At 39.7% G+C, this 15,974-nt stretch overlaps 1 protein-coding gene across 3 annotated transcripts in view; it reads left to right on the top strand.

Moving 5' to 3' along the window:
* The first annotated feature begins 2,224 nt into the window (after positions 1 to 2,224).
* The window catches only part of SCAF8 (SR-related CTD associated factor 8), a 151,973-nt gene continuing 138,223 nt past the window's right edge, over positions 2,225 to 15,974 (top strand). For all 3 annotated transcript variants that reach the window (XM_039707632.1, XM_039707631.1, XM_039707630.1), the window contains exon 1: positions 2,225 to 2,349. In XM_039707632.1, coding sequence (XP_039563566.1) covers positions 2,320 to 2,349 — 30 coding nt within the window. In that variant the 5' untranslated portion in view covers positions 2,225 to 2,319. The remainder of the gene's footprint in view (positions 2,350 to 15,974) is intronic.

The raw sequence follows: 15,974 nt of genomic DNA, 5'->3' as shown, positions 1-15,974 counted from the left end.
TCTTAGTTCCCACAGGGAAAAAAAATCAAGCAAAAAAGAAAAAACCAAAAGAACCCCAACAAAAAATAAACCAAAAACCAGAAAAACAACCAAAACCCAAAAAAATTAAAGAAGCCCCAAACAAAACAAAACCCAAGAGAAGCAGAGGCCTTGTCCCTCCTGGCAAGCATAGTGTATTTCTCCTGAGTCATGTGTGAAGAGGGGCTGCCAGAAGGTTGCACTGAACTCTGCAGTTCGTAGAGAATCAGTGCCACTCAGATTAGAAGGGACCTGGGGAGCTTGTCTAGTCCAGTCTCTGGCTCAGAGCAGGGTCAGGCTGTGACCTCTGAGTGGCTTACTAAGGTCCTTATCCCAAGGAACTTCCTAAAGGCTAGAGACTGCACAGCCTGTCTGGAAAACCTATTCCACTGCTTGGCCATCTTCACAACCAGAAAGGTTTTTTTTTGGGTTGTGTCAGAACCTCCCCTGCTTTAAGTGAAGACTACTGCCTCTTGACCTCCTGCTGCGTAGGAGATCCACAAAGAACTTTATTCAATTGTTTAAAAACAATCAAATGTCCTTGAGACTTATTCAGTCATTTCACTTAGCAGGCATTGACTGTCCTTCCTACCTCATGGCAGTCTGTTTTTTTTTTCAGTCCTCTCATCCTAACAGGATATTTGCTCTTGTTTCCTGACCCTCTTGGTGGCCTGATACTGCAAAAGGGCGGTTGCTAGAGATGGGCTTTTTTCCTTAAGTAAGCCTATTGGGGAGGAAGTTCCAATTCCTTTTCTAAAAAGACTTAGTAATTTCTCTTGTTCCTGTAAGAATGGAGCTGTAGGATTCCAGGTCTCCCTCCAGTGTTGGGTTTATCTTAATTGATGTTACCTTATATGTTGAATAAAGCCCACTTCATTTTGAAGTCTCTGACTCAGGCCTGAGGAGGGCTTTCCATGAAGAGCCTTTGTGGCTCTGGTCTGAGGGGCACTTTTGAGACCATCAAGGCACAGTGTATCCAGAGCTGTGACTGGAAATAATGAAATGCAATTCAGATGGGAACTGTCATACCTCTACTGTGTCAGTAGAGTTGAAAGGACACAACCAAGCAGGGAAAAGCAGCAACTAAAGACAAACATAAGTTTTCATCTTCAGTGCTTCTGAGACCCTTGAGGCTCTTCTTGGCAAAGGTCAGTCACGTGGTGGTTTTGTGTTCGAGGGAACAAAAATCTATGCCCTGGAAGTAAGTCCTCCTGTTTGACAGAGCTGCTCCTGCTGGGATTTGTCAGCTAAGGAAAGTGTTTGTGCTTCAGGGAGAGGCAGGTGCTCTGCCGGTCTGCCATGGTGCTGGGGGCTTGGGGAAGTGCACCCTACCCGAAACTTAACCTGACAAGATGCCCTGGGTAGTCAAACAGAAATGCCTTAAAGCCTGAGGGTGGCTTTGGAGACTTTTTGGTGTGGAATTGTTGAACTGTAATATTCATGCAGTAAGTGTACTGAGGCTTATGACTGATTTGCATTACGATTGTCTGGGTTTTCTCCTTTCCTCCTGATAAACAGTACTGATTGCCTGTGGGCTTATCGAATTATGAATTTTTTTGCCCTCTTACGCCTCGCTGATTCTTTTTCCCGTTGCCTTTTTTCAAGCCTGCATGCCGTTCCCAGCTTCGCGGGCGGGCCTTGCTGCGGAGAGAGGGAGGCTCGGCGGGCCGGGCGTCAGGAGGTGACCGGTGCGGGGATCCGGAAACGGCGAAAAGGGAGGCTCAACAACTCCTGGATTTGCCCCCCGGTGACGACACGCAGCGGCATTTAACACCTCGTTCCCGTAACCCTTTCCTGCCCGCCGGCTCCGGGAGGCAGAGGGGAGGGCGGAGCGCGGGCGGGGCGGACGCGGCGCCATCGCAGCGGCGCCATCCCGGCAGCGCCGGGGCTGCGCGGCGCGGGCGCTGCCCGGCAGGGGGCGCTGTAGCCGCCTGCGCCGCTCCGGCGCTGCACTGCGAGGAGCCCCCGCGTGTCCGCCATATTGGCGCCCGCGCCGCAGCCGCCGCGCGTTGTTCCTCCATCTCCTGCCGGCGCGGCCGCCCGGAGCCGAGCGCGGGAGGGAGGGAAGGAGAGAGGGAAGGGAACGCCGGCGCTGCCGGGCGGGAAGCGGGGCGAGGAGGAGACGGAAACGAGCGGGGCCCGCGTCCCCCCGCGCCCGCCCCCTGCGCCACCCGCCATGGAGAGGAGGCCGGGCGGCCCCTGAGCGAGGAGCGCACGCACGGACCGAGACTTGCCCCGGCTCGGCCCGGCCCGGCCGCCATCAGCGGAGAGAAGCCGCCCGGCTCCCGCCTCCGCCGCGACATGGAGGCTGTGAAAGCCTTTAACAGCGAGGTGTGTAACCCCCTGCCGGCGGCCTCCCCTCCTCAGGGCCGGGGAGCGGGCGGGGCCCCGGGGCCCGGCGCCTTCCCTGCCCCCTGCTCGCAGTGGGGAAGCTGCGGGAACTGGGGGAGCTCCGGGGGGCCCAGGGGTGCGGGAGCGTTCCCGCAGGCCGGTCCGGGGCTCCCCCCCGCGTCGGGCGGGAAAGGGCCTGTCGCCGTCCCTGGGAAGCGGGAGGGTGGAGAGGGTAATGGAGACATCCCCCTCCCCCCCAGCTTCTTCCGCCGTGGAGCTGGGGGCGGCTGAAGGGGAAGAATAGATCTGGCGGCGGGCTGGAGGAAGAGGAGGACGCGTGAGGAGGCCTAGGAAGAGGAGGAGAAAGAGGTCTCTTCCCTGCGCCTGGCCTGCGGAGGAGCGGGTGATGCCCGGCCAACTTCCCGCAGCGGCCGAAGAGGCCGAGCTGGGCGGCGGGGTCCAGGCTCGCCGGGCACCGGGACTGTGCCCTTCCACGCCTGTCCTCGTCTCTCCTGCCACTCTCTTCCTCCCCGCATGTGTGTCCGAACCCCGCCAGCGCGCACTTCTAACACCTCGTGCAGCTAAGCGTTAAATCTGGGGAAACGAATACAAAGGCATTGGAGGTTCGACTCTGTGTTTAAGAATCGTGTATTCGCAGTGGTCAGGATGGAAGCAGACATTCCCTGCATGCTGCAAAGACCTCAGAGCCTGCACTGAAGCACTGTGCAGAGAGCAGGCTACGGAACCTAAGAACACATACATACATACATACATATAGGCTGAGGTGTTCATATTGCACCTGGCTTCTCTTTTGTGCTGAGAGCTAATGTTTATTTTATTGCAAGATGGTTCTTGCGGCAGCTCTGCTTTGTTGCTGTCATTGTGAAGGTATCATTTGTATTTTGAAGTTAATGTACGAGCAAGAAAAACAAATACATATTTTTCTTACCAAGTCCTATATTTCACGAAGTAGTTTTTAACTTATTTTGACCTTGGATATTATCAGCACTTGTTACAATGTATACTTCTAGAGACTGCTCACATATTGAAGCTCCCAGTTGCCCTCTCGCTAGTCCCAGCAGGGATGTAGTACCGTTTTAATGGTTTTAAGTAATGCTGTTCCATTTGACCTGTGGTGGAACAGTGTGGCAACCATGTTGTTGTTTCTGCCAGCACAGTAAGATAGATTTCTAAAATGAGCATGTACTCTCCAGTAACACTTGTACAGCTCTTACCTAGATGTGCAGTTCTAGGTGTTGCACTTTATACAATTTGAATTTTTAAGTAGAAATAAGCACAAATTTTTAATAGAAATTGTGGCCACTAGAAGAAAATAAACACTATAAAATATTATTCCTATTTTATTACTTGATTGGTACATGTGCTATATTGTTATGCAGGGAAAAGGAAGAATCTGGTCACAAAAACAGAAGAACATAAGTTCTTCAGAGCATTTTCCTTCCATGTACCTATCAGTAGGAGCAGAAATCTTCACGTTGAAAAACATCTTCTGACTTGCTGAGCACTTGGGTATAAGTACTGTAAGAATAAGTCTGAGACTTAAGGTGGCAGCTGTGCTGAAGAGGAGAGCTTTAGATTTTCTAAAAAAATGGTAGACAGTAGGCTGTTGGAAAAGAAAATGCAGAAGATCTGACAGTGTCATTTTAATGCCAATTTACCTGCTATGGTGTAAATAGACAGCATCTCTGATTTAATCTCTGTCTTTGAATACTGGGCTACAGCGATGGGAAGGTTTTAAAGTTGCCATGACTAAACAAACAAACTCTGATCCTGGAAGTAAATGGTACCAGACTTGCTACAGTTAAAGAATCCCAAGTGTCATTGCTAGCCACTCTTAACACCTCTGTACCCAGTGCAGAACTGAACTTTAATTTAACTTCCATCATTTTCTCTGGCTGAACTTGCCTATACACACTTTGCAATTTAGAACTGTGAAATGGTCACTAAATATTTGAATTAGCTAAAGTGTATGAGTCTATTTATTGCTGTTCCTAAATGGTTTTGATTCATTTACAAAATATTGGTTGTAAATATTACTTGTGAAATCCTGTTCTTTGTTTATATTATGTTTTAAGGTCATGTTAAACTCCAGAACTGACGTCTGAGTCCTGTTTTAGAGTTTTTTGGCTTAAAATAGATGTAAATTAAATTTAGCAGCAGATGGGACAGAATAAATTGTATAAAAACTTTTACCATAGTTCTTATTATGCAGTTTGCATTCAGTTAATGATTTTACAACAGTTTATGTAACTTACTGGTAAAAACCAGATGACACTTTGGAATGAGCATTTCAATACATTTAAACACTCAAGTTTGCAGGTTGATTTTTTTTGTTTGGCTTTTTTAAAGGAAGGAGTTGTGTTTGGATTCTGCAGTGAAGCTAAAATAAAGGCAGCTATCCATCTAGGGAGTACAGCTAACTCCAGAATTGTATATTATGACTATCCTATATGGCCATCAGGATTGAAGTGCTTAAAATAGGCTTGTCATTAATTTGATTAGAAGGAAGAATTTCGAGTTTATTTGAACAGTAACTACTGGGAATAATGGTGGCTCTTGTGGGAAGCTGTTCAATGTCTAGTGATGATACATATACATATAGTACATGATACATATAGTGATGATACATGATGGTACACAGCTGGCTGTGCTGTACCTAGTTGTATATATATAAAATTAGCCCTAGCATTTCAAGTCTTGGGAAAGGTACGTTTAAACCTGAGAAATAATCAAGCTCCTAAATAAAACATGCTCAGTATTGTTTTCGTGTAATGGTTGACATTTTCCTATTTGATTAAAACTGCTTGGCAACTGAAAATTGGAATAATATACAACTGACTTAGTATAGTGTTGAGGTAATTGGCAATGTTTTGTACCACAGAGTTTATCGTTTGCTACAGTTGGCACCATGAAGGCTTACCACTGCAGAGCCATTTTCATCTAGGCCTCAGTTTAGACCCTGAGATTTTTCAGAAAAGCACAAAATCATATTCAAGAACAGGTCCTGACAGAAGAAAATGAGTCAAGTGTCTCAAATTTTCTGTATGTTCTATAAAATGTATTTTGTTACAGAGAAATTGAAATGGACTAGAGGCAAGCATATGTATCCTTGCAGTTCCAGTGCTTAGATGACAATGATTTAATTGCAGATGTATATAATTAAAATTCAGTATTTGTTGCATAGTCGGCTCAGTGTTAAAGTCCTGCTGTCATCATCAACTCTAGCTGGCCATTGTCACATTACTTTCAGGTACTGGTCTTGAAGTTGGTTTTGAGTGCTATACTCTGCAGAGTTTTCTTACAATACTTGTTCTTTTTGCAGTGACAAGCTAAATTATTTTCCACTTCATAATGTGAAGGCTGTGTGGAAAAAGAAGACCAATGGATGTTTTAATTCTAAAACACATTTAATTATTTTAAAATTTATTTTCATGTTAACATGTAGAATAAATGTATGTAGTTTCACAGTCACATAAATGGTCACAGGATTGTAATTTATTTTAGGAGGAACGGAGATTGCAAATTAATTTTTAAGTGCAGCACAAACTGAATATTTGAAGTTATGCTTTGTTTAGCCATACTAACTGCATCTGCAAGAATTCATAGGAATCTTGAAAAGACAGAGCAAATTCAACTTAGATATTTATTTCTTTAAAAATTGCAATAGTAATTCACTGATCTGGTTCAATTAAACATAGCATTTCTAATAATTTGGAGTTTGTCAATATCTTTACTCACATACAGGCACACATCTCATCATGTATGAGCTTCATCAAGTCTTGCTGTTCATGATGTTTCCTGATGTTTTTGGTTTTGCATTCTCTTTAAAAAGAAAGCAAAAATAGCTCCTGCATAAGCTATGCATGCTTTGGTCAAATCACTGAATATTGTTTTCATTTTGAGTAGCTGAGACTGGTAATTGCATCTTTGATCTACAGCCTTTTAGAAGGTTAGTAGTGGTGAAACCTACTCAGGAGAGTTAGATAGCATATCTAGATTTGGAATTTACATTGTTGAATCCAATGCACAATAGCTGTTAATCGTCCAGTGCCACAAATTTCAGCTGTATTTGTCAGGCAATGCAGTATATTATGACATTGGAGAGACAATTGAGAAAAGGACAATTATATATTGGAAAAAAGGTAAAAGAGAATAAGGCGAAGTTGGTCCCTTGAAACTCAGGAACAAGAAAGTCATGTGTCTTCTGATTCCTTTCACAAAAACCTTGTTCACTTGTATGAAAAGCTCAATTTCTCTTGTCTGTACAGCTGGGTGCTGATACTTTCATGTACAAGGGAATTGAATAGAAAACTTAAGTGTCATCACGGAGACCTGGAATATCTGCAGTCTTAAAGTGGGATGCACATAAAGTGCTGTAAGGTTAAGGTAGTGATTGCTGTTTATTTAAAGAGTGGTGTGGGTTGCCGTGCGTTTTCTAGGCTGTGAGAGTCATAATTAAAACTTCTGCAGGATTGCTAGGTTGGTGTTCAGCCATTATTGACAGTGAAAATTGTTGTCTTTGTTGTTGTTCATCGTAAAATACACTGAGTTTTTGGTGTGCATAATGCTTTTGAGAGTAAAGTAAGATGATGCATAAAGTGGCTATTGCTCCTTTTGGATTCAGTTATCATTCTGAAATTGATCAGTGGTAGAGACGTGGCAGACACTGATCATTTACTGGTAATGCTGTTGTCTTGATTCTTCATTTGCACTTCATTTTTTGTTGTCCACCTTCATCATGACAATTCTTTGGAAGGTGTATTTTAAGGGTCATTGAGGAACAGTTCAGTGGTCTACAATTTCAGAAATGTGACCTTTGGAAATGACCCACATTTTAAAAACTGAGCATTGGAGTATAGGTGCATAAAAGTACAGAAGGCTAAACTAAAAATTCTGTTCCAGACTACTTTATTTAAATGGTGTATTCTAAGTCAATGAGGTGGGTTTTTCATGAAAGAATGCCAGCTGAAGCTAAAAAATGCTAAATGGTATGCCTCATGAAGATGCTAAATAGAGATTGATGCTGAATAGCTGGGAAAAGTGGGGATAAAAGGGATGCTCTATAAAACGAGCAGCCAGGGCTTTGATTAGTGCAAGTTAGATACTAGCAGTTATGTTAAGGAATAGTGAGCAGACACATAAACTACTCCCTGACAAGATAGTTTGCTTGGATTGTGCTGCATGTTTCACATTGGCTGAAGCATCTACAGGGCTTTTTTCCTAGCTGCTGAGACAATGGCAAAACCTGTATCTGTTTTCTCTGTCACTATATTTTACTAGCCATAAAAAATATCATATCCTCTGCTGTTCGAAGGACTCAGCAGCTGTGATAAGTTTAAAGCTTTCTTCTTTTTTGTTTGTCTGCTGCCCCATTTATGGTCAGATACTTGTAAATTTTATTGTAGCAAATTGGGATGTGAGCTTCTGGTTTACTTTTGTCTTTTGTCAGAAGAGAAAGTGATACGTGCATCTGCATGCAGACATTCATACATCTGAAAAATTGTTTCTGTGTTTCATTCTTAACCTCTGGGGTGGATGTGAAAAATGTCTTCCATTTTAGTTTGGTGTATAATCCTGTAGTGTTTCTCCAAAATAAAGCATGAATATTTACATGAATTCCCTTAAGATGCAACAAAATATGTAAGAATTTGTTAGTTTCCTGTTTACTGTCAGGAACATTAGGAGCAGTATTAGTGAAATGTGAGTATTTTACTCTATGGTTTCCCAGCAAGAATTAAACTTTGCTGGCTCTCAACAATTTTTTTTTAAAGTGTGTATGGAAAGAAAGTCCTTTTCTCTTCAAGATACAGTAAATATTAAATTGATGTTCACCAGGTCTGCATGTGTGCTGAATAAATATTAGCAGTTTTAATATCACACTTTCAAAGACTGATCTGACCTTTGATTTTCATCGGCCACAGAACCTTGACTTCTGGTCTTGTAAAGACATGCTTCTGCAAGTGTGTGTTAAAGGCCCAGAATTTAGGGCTTTGGTTTATTTTGGTGTATGTCTTGCTCAGGAACCTAATTTCTTTAGTGAAATAGTATAGGACAGACATTGATAGGTTTTCAGGCTTAGATATGTAGACTTTAAGTTTCTTCTTAAACTGTGATCTGGATCAGATCCTTGTGAGCCTTGAGCAGTTGTGTAGCTCTCCAGATTCTGCAAACTCTCTGGAGTTGTAACTGGATAGTTACAAGGATTGATCCTATTTGCTACTCATTTAGAGAGCAGTGAGCCATTTTGCAGTTTCAAGCAAATGGCCTTCTGAACTTTTATAGCTTCAGATCCTTTGATTGTCACCTGCTTACCAAGATTATACCTGGGGCTACAGTCTTTGACAGAGCACTTAAAATTATCTTAACAAGTCTTGTTTGAAGTTGCCACTATTTGAGCCGTGCCCCATCCGTGCAAGTGTTACAGGCCAAGTTGGATGGGATTTAAAGCAACTTGGGCTAGTGGAAAGGGAGGTTGGAACTAGGTGAGCTTTAAATTCTCTTCCAAACCAAACCATTCTATGACCAACAGTGTGTTTTCCTGTGGCAGCTGTAGAAGTGGAGTCTGGTAATCCAGATGGCCTTCTTATAGGAAAAAAGCTATTCAGAACAAAACTTTGGTAAGGCAGGTTTAAAAATACTTTTAAGGTACATAAATTACTCCCATAAGAATATTTTTTCACTTAGGAAAAGGTCTTCTATTTTCTTGTCTGTAAAATTGATTCATTATTTTACCTCTGGACAGCCACCAAAAAATTCATCCTGAGTGGCTCCTTCGGCCTTGGTTTTAGCCGACATTCATGGCCTCAGCAGCCACTGGTTTCAATTCCATTGTGAGGCCCAGGACAGAGGTACATAATTGGCTGTTCATATGTGTAGTCAGAGTTCAGTGAGCTTGGCTTTGAAAGTTCAACAACAACTTTTGAAAAAAAGTTTCAAACAATATTAGTTCTTGTTTGAAACTTTTTGTAAGTTGCACGTATATTTCTATTCTTGCATTTTTTCACTTCTTTGGAGCTACTTTCTACAGTATTTCTTGGGGAACACTAACAACAGCAGTAGTTGAGTAGGTAATTTTATTAACCTTACTCAGGAGGTGCTTCTTCACTTTAGGGTACATGTTCTTTAAGGCAAAAACTCACTGTCCAGTTACTGCTGTACTAGTACTTATTTTACCTGTTCTTGCCATACATACTGATCAAAAGGAGACATTTTTATAAGTAGAACTTAAAACGTTAACATTTGGAGAAAGTAAGAAGAAATGAGTGCATTGTCAGTGTGACCCACTCTTTATCAGATTTACCCCTAGCAGAAATGCATATTTCTTGTAATAGTCTGCTGTTTCTGCTCTTAGGCTTTTGGGAAGTGAGCTGACATTTGTACAAAGGTGATTACTATGGATATACAACAACTTATCATTTTGCTTCCACTTCTTTTTGCACAAATTTATTTGCCTACATAACTTAGCTGGTTTTACTGGGTACAGTCTTTGATTGCATGAGGTTCTTCTTTTCTCCTGTCCTTGGTTATATGAGTGGGTGGCTGATGGTTTGACATTCAGAAATATAATGCACGTGTTTAATTTACTAAACTACATGTGTGGAAAATGAGGTTTGGCAGCTTTGTTGATGTGTCTGCTGTGGATAATTTTGAGGGTTGGCAGAGAGTGTTCTGGTTCCCATTTAAAATGAAGGCACAAAAGAAGATGTGCCCCAAAGAAGGGTAGCAGAGCTAAGATCCAGGAGCAAGGAGTGGTGGTTTGGGTGGATGGTGGCTGAGCAGTAAAACGGTGGAGGGTAGCAACACCTGAGAGGTTGAAGCCACGTATTTTTGTAGCCTTGAGCTTGTTTATTATAAGATACTGTTTATAACATTAGTTTTGAAAGATTGAAGTAAATAGTGCTTTATAAAAATTATAACAGCTGAATAAGGTGTGCTGCCTTTATGCAAGGAAGTGAATAGCTGTCTTATATATTTGAATTGAAATTTATTATTGAAATAGCATGCATATTTGGGAAAGGTAATTTAGAAGATCCATCATCTTAAGTGGTTCAGTGTAGGGCTCAGTGTTTCCAAATAATTAGTTTAGAGTTGAGTGGTAAAGATTTCCATACTTTTTTTTTTTTGTTCTCAGTCTTCAATATTTATTAGTTGGTTTCAAAAACTTAAGTAGAGTTAATTGTGTGCATTCTTTACTTTCCACCTCTCTTATTCTATAATTTGCTTTTTTTTCTGTAAAGTGCAAAATACTCTAAATTGCTGTCACTATAAAACTCTTGGTTTAAAAATGTTGGCCTTGTAGCAGGACTTTATGGAGCTTTCAGTGCATAATTTAGAAATTGTTATGATAGATAAAAATACAATTCTAGTATTTTGCTTGTGATATGATTGCAGTTTTAAAAAGAGAAATAATCATGCTTATAAATGTTTTTGGCTTTTTCAGAGCGTAAGAGCTTAGAATATATTTACCAGATTGTTGGAAGCCAGTGGAAAGACCTGATTGAATCAAATCAAAGTCTTTCAGAATACAGAATCTCCTGTACATATTAACAAAACAAAGCTGGTTCATATGAAAAGAAATAGCTTCAGATAACATGTTGATCTTCATGACTTGGTTACCAGAGGCGTAGTAGTAACCACTGCTTCTTGATTTTCACAAGAGTTAAGTGGAGCACTTAAGCACTTAACAGGAAATGAAGATCATTTATATGACAAGTATATTGGTTGGAGAAATCCAATCCAGTACAAACTGTGATTACTTTTTTAAAAAAGAAATTTGAATAATTAAGTTTCATTGTGAATAGAGTTTTTAAACTATATCCAAGGAGGTATTTTGAAATCAACACAACAGTTTTTGTCGTGAGCTCTAAAAACAGTTGGCAGAGAAAATGTGTGAGTCTGATTTTCAAAATGTTTAAGATCTGTTCCTATATTTCATATCTGCAAATTTTAGGGGTGTGATTGTAGTTAGGTTTCTCTCAGGCTTTTAACTTTGTGTTATGCCACACTTTACCAAACTAGTGCATTGGAACAAGGACAGAGGGCACTTCTCCAGTGTGGGCCCCCAAGCTCACATCTGGAAATCTGTGAAGACTGACATTGTGACAGAAGCTGATCTGTTTTCCTCTTGATCTAGAATTAGCTATATAACAGTGATAAAGTGTTATTTATGGAAATTAGCCATATGGCAGGAAAGATGAGAAAATTGCTTGAAGTGGAATGTTTCTGTTATTTTCCTTGTTTTCTTGTGTGATACTTTTACCTGGATTTTTTGTCAATCCTTTCTTTTATTGGGAGTTCAGACATTGGTGAAGTGCTCACTCTCACCTACCTATTTCATTTGGTCCATTTAGGTCTTTCTAAGCTTTTTGTTCCCATGCAGCAAACACCCCAAGTTACTCTGAAGAGAAAAAGGGGAATTGTATTTGATGACTTAAAAATGGCTAAGAGCAAGTGGAGTATGTTCTAGAGACTATCTGAAGTAAGCTTCTGTTTTGCAGTTGTGTGGAGTTCAGGAAAGTGGAGCAAATCCAGGTGGTTTCTTTATAAATTCCAGTTTTATATTCATATTTGTACAAAGCAGACTGTACCAAGAGTACTCAGAAGCTCTCTTTGAAATGGGGAGGGTTTAAAGAAAATTGTAAATGGGCTGGTGGCTCAAATATGTAAAAACTGAAATGGAATTTTGTGTTCTGTCTTAAAGTGTTTGGGTTCAGTAAATTTGAAAGTCATAATTGTGTTTCCTTAAGACAAAAGAAGTAGGAGAAGCACTACACAAATGCAGCGGTGGTAACACCTGACTTTGTGTGCTGGTATCTGATGGGCTGGAGGGACTGCTGTACTACCTTTGCATCTTACTTCACTTAGTTGCCTGTACAGTAGTTGGCATGAATATTTAAATGTCCTCTTTAAACATAAACAGTGGTGTATAAAGCAACTGATGTGTAGGGAGGGGCTGAGTTTTTGATGTGAGTCTTGTTGGTTGCTTTCAATTTTTTTTTAAGGAACATGCACTTAGATATCAAGAAAATGGACCATGATTTTATATTTCTTGATTAAAACCACGTGTCATGCACTTTGTTTATGAGAACCAGTTGTATTACAGTAGTTGTTGTTGGGTTCCAACTCACTTGTTCTGTACTTTTTTAGTGTTGAATTTTGGCAACTCATCTTGGTTGATAACTGGACGTATAGAAAAATTTTTTTTCTCCACACTTAAATAACTTACGCTGAAAGGACCGTCTGCCATTCTGGTCATCCTGCATGCACATCTATGGTATATATTTTAACATTTATATACAGCACTGGGGGTAACAAAGTGCTGACAGGTTTTAAATAACAGTTCTCACAGGTAGGTCCTATTTAGCATCAAGTTAATATACCTACTCACTGCGAGATGAGGGCATGCACTTTAAGTAACTTTTCTAAGAAATTTAATTTCAGGAGAGTGTGTAAAATGTAACCTCATAAAAATTTGTTGGCAAGTGGCTTTTTTTTTTAAGCAATAAATGCCAATACTCTTTTCTTGTTCTTTACCATGTGTTGGTAAAGACTATATTATATATTATTATATTATATGTTGGTAAACTGTATTAATATTTAGTAAGTGATTCAGTGACTATTTCTGTATTTCCAATTGGATTTGATTTATTCTAATGCTACTGAAATATGAAAGAAATTAACCTGATTTATTAAGATAGTGTGTGTTTGGCTTGACTTCTGAGTATTTATTTTGGGGTTTCTGCATTGGAATTGCAGATACTTGTTAGTATATATGATGTCTGGTTAGTGTCATGTCATTATTTGATGTCTTTTTAATATTGCGTCCTGGTAGCAGACAGAGAAAACCTCTAAAATATTTCTGGGGGGATTTGTAACTGATATCCATCACACTAGTCATTATCTCATACTTAAGAGATGGGCTGAGTCCTGGTGTATCAGCATCAATATGTTTGTTCCCTTAGCTGCTTTATCAGTGTTACAGAGATTTGTCTCTGTGAATATCTGTTCCTTTGTATCTCATGAGACTAAAGTTGTTCACAGCTTTCAAGCCTTCTAAAATTATATGGCAAAATTCTATGAAAAATTATTTCCTAGCTGCTCTTCTTGTCTTTATAGGATGTGGCAGAGGTATTAAAAAAAGGGATATATTATTTATGAAGCTTTTAAAATTTTGATAAAGTTAGTACTGCTTTCTATTTTTTATTCAAAATTTTGGTACAGGAACAGCTGTCTGGCTCTTTTGCCTATTGAATAAGAGCCTGTTGAAAGATGTTGGAATGAAGTGCTGGGCTTTGTAGAAATGCTGTGTGCCATTGCTTCCATGGATATGTGTAGTAACTTGCTGTGTAAGCGACTGCCATCCTTGGGGGACATAAATTGTGTGCATGATGTCTGCTCTTCACTTGAGAAGCTTTAAGCTGTACCTTAGCAGCCTGTAGTACTGCCTTGTAAACTACAGCTGTGTGCAGTAGAGTTTGCTTTTTACAGGTATTTACAGTAGATTTCACTTTAAGTACTTCTTTAATTATGATTCTAATGCTAAAACTATTGTTTGCAATAGTGAAAGATGAAAATTTGAAATATGCTGATAAATTCCCTGACTTTCAGTAGGGCTTCTCTTGAAGACTACTTTTCTTGACAGAATTAAAGAGATAAATAGAGAGCAGAAATTCACTACTTAATTTAGAGCATCAGCCTGATCTTTTGCATTTCCCCCCAGTCCCAACATATAATTCATATAGCTTTTAGATCTTCAAGCAAGCCTGTTTTTTTTTTTTTCCAAAGTTTGGAAAGAGGACTTAGTTTATTTAAAATTATATTGGGGAAATTGAGTATTAACAGTGCTGTTAACCTTTATGTACACTGGAATATTGCCTTGTATGTAGTGTCTTAGCTCTCACTATCATTACTTTTTGCTGTACAAATAATTATAATGTTTTATCAGATAGAGGAAAATAGAGAATTGTGAATATAATTAACTGGCTTTAATTGCTGGCCTGGTCCTGATACATAGATGTACATTTCTGTGGAAAAGAGATAGTCTTAGAAACCACTTTTAGCACTGTTACTTTGATCATATTAAGACTTCTAATGCTATCTGTGTAATAAGCTGTTATGTGCTTTACATGGACATTTGGCTGTCATCTGATTCTTACTTTGCAAGAACATGACCCTGAGAATTGCTTTCATTGAGATAGATTAGGATTAGTAGCAAGTATACCTTTGTGGACTCATTTTGTCCCTGAGGTGCCATTCAGATTGAGGTCTTCCCTGTAAGGTTTTCCTGTGATTTATATTCAGCATTTAATTAAGCATGCATATTTCTATCAAAAGTTTATTGATTGTCCCCCACCTAATGATGAAAATGCCAGTGTTTGTAGGACATGGTTGGATGGAATCATCATACAGGAAACCGGTGAAGCAACTTCCCCCTACAAATTCACTGCAAGTTTTATCTGGTGTTTTATTTAGCTTAAATGGGTTGAGAAGATTAATTCTTATTTGTATTTCATAGTTTCCTGTATTGTTGGCAATATGTTTGGAGCTGAGCATGTTCAGTCATCTAGAATGCTTGAGGCAGGCAGAATAGTCTTGTCCACAGCTTTCTAGAATAACCTGATAGATCATTAAATGTTCATTGACATTGAAATAAAATGTATGCTACTGTTAAGTGTACTGTCTTGAAAAAAACACTGGCATTTTTTACGGTAACTTGAAAGTATTCTCTTTACTTTGGCTATGCTTTTTCTCTCACAGGAAAATAAAATTAATCCCAAAAGATCATACGTGAATCAGGCATTAATGCTTTTTCTAACTTAATTATTTAACACTTGTTTTTTCAAAACCTGAGCTAACAGTTTGAAAATGGTTTGAAATTTACTTTACAGTCAGACTCCACTGTTACCAGTACAGTCAGACTCCTTGTGACTTGCCATTGATTGTGTAGCTCTTGCCTCATCCTCTCTTGTTCCCCCCCTCCCCATTCTGTAGAACTTTAGTCTTTGTTCCTTCCTTGTCCTTGTGTGATAATGCCATCTACATTTAGATGGGAAATGTTTCATCTTTAATTTTCTGAGTAAAGTGCCATAGTTCAAGAATGGACAGTACAAAACAAAACTTTGTATAAATTTCAATGTATATTTGCAATTTTGTTGTTCAGTTTTTATTTTAAATCGGGGTTTAACCTTTCAGTTTATTTGAAGTCACTCCACCTTAACTGAAGCAGCATTCTCCCAGATGTTGTGTTGATGTTGGGTGACTGCTTAGGAAAGTCTTTGTGTCAGAGTGGCTCTTGGGTGAATACATAGGTCACTGAAGCAGTGCTCTTTTCTGGGCAAATATCAGGAAACTGTTTCTTCTGTCTAGATGGTAGGATAGATGGGAGATAAAATTTGGGTTGATTGAGATCAGCATATTCTTTTTTCCACTGCAAAATCTGTTACTAAATGAATAGGAAAAATAAATTGATCCATCAACTTGTAAGGTGGTTTTTAAATTAGGTTTTAATATCTATGTATATCATCAGCAGGTGATAAATGTTCTGTGTTTGGAGAGAAATTCTCAATATATTTTAAAAAGAGACTCCAACTCTGTGGTGCTTTCCA

This window comes from Passer montanus, unplaced genomic scaffold (genome assembly GCF_014805655.1).
Source record: "Passer montanus isolate IOZ18808 unplaced genomic scaffold, ASM1480565v1 scaffold2, whole genome shotgun sequence".
Taxonomy (NCBI): domain Eukaryota; kingdom Metazoa; phylum Chordata; class Aves; order Passeriformes; family Passeridae; genus Passer; species Passer montanus.
This window is presented reverse-complemented; position numbering and strand designations above follow the sequence as displayed.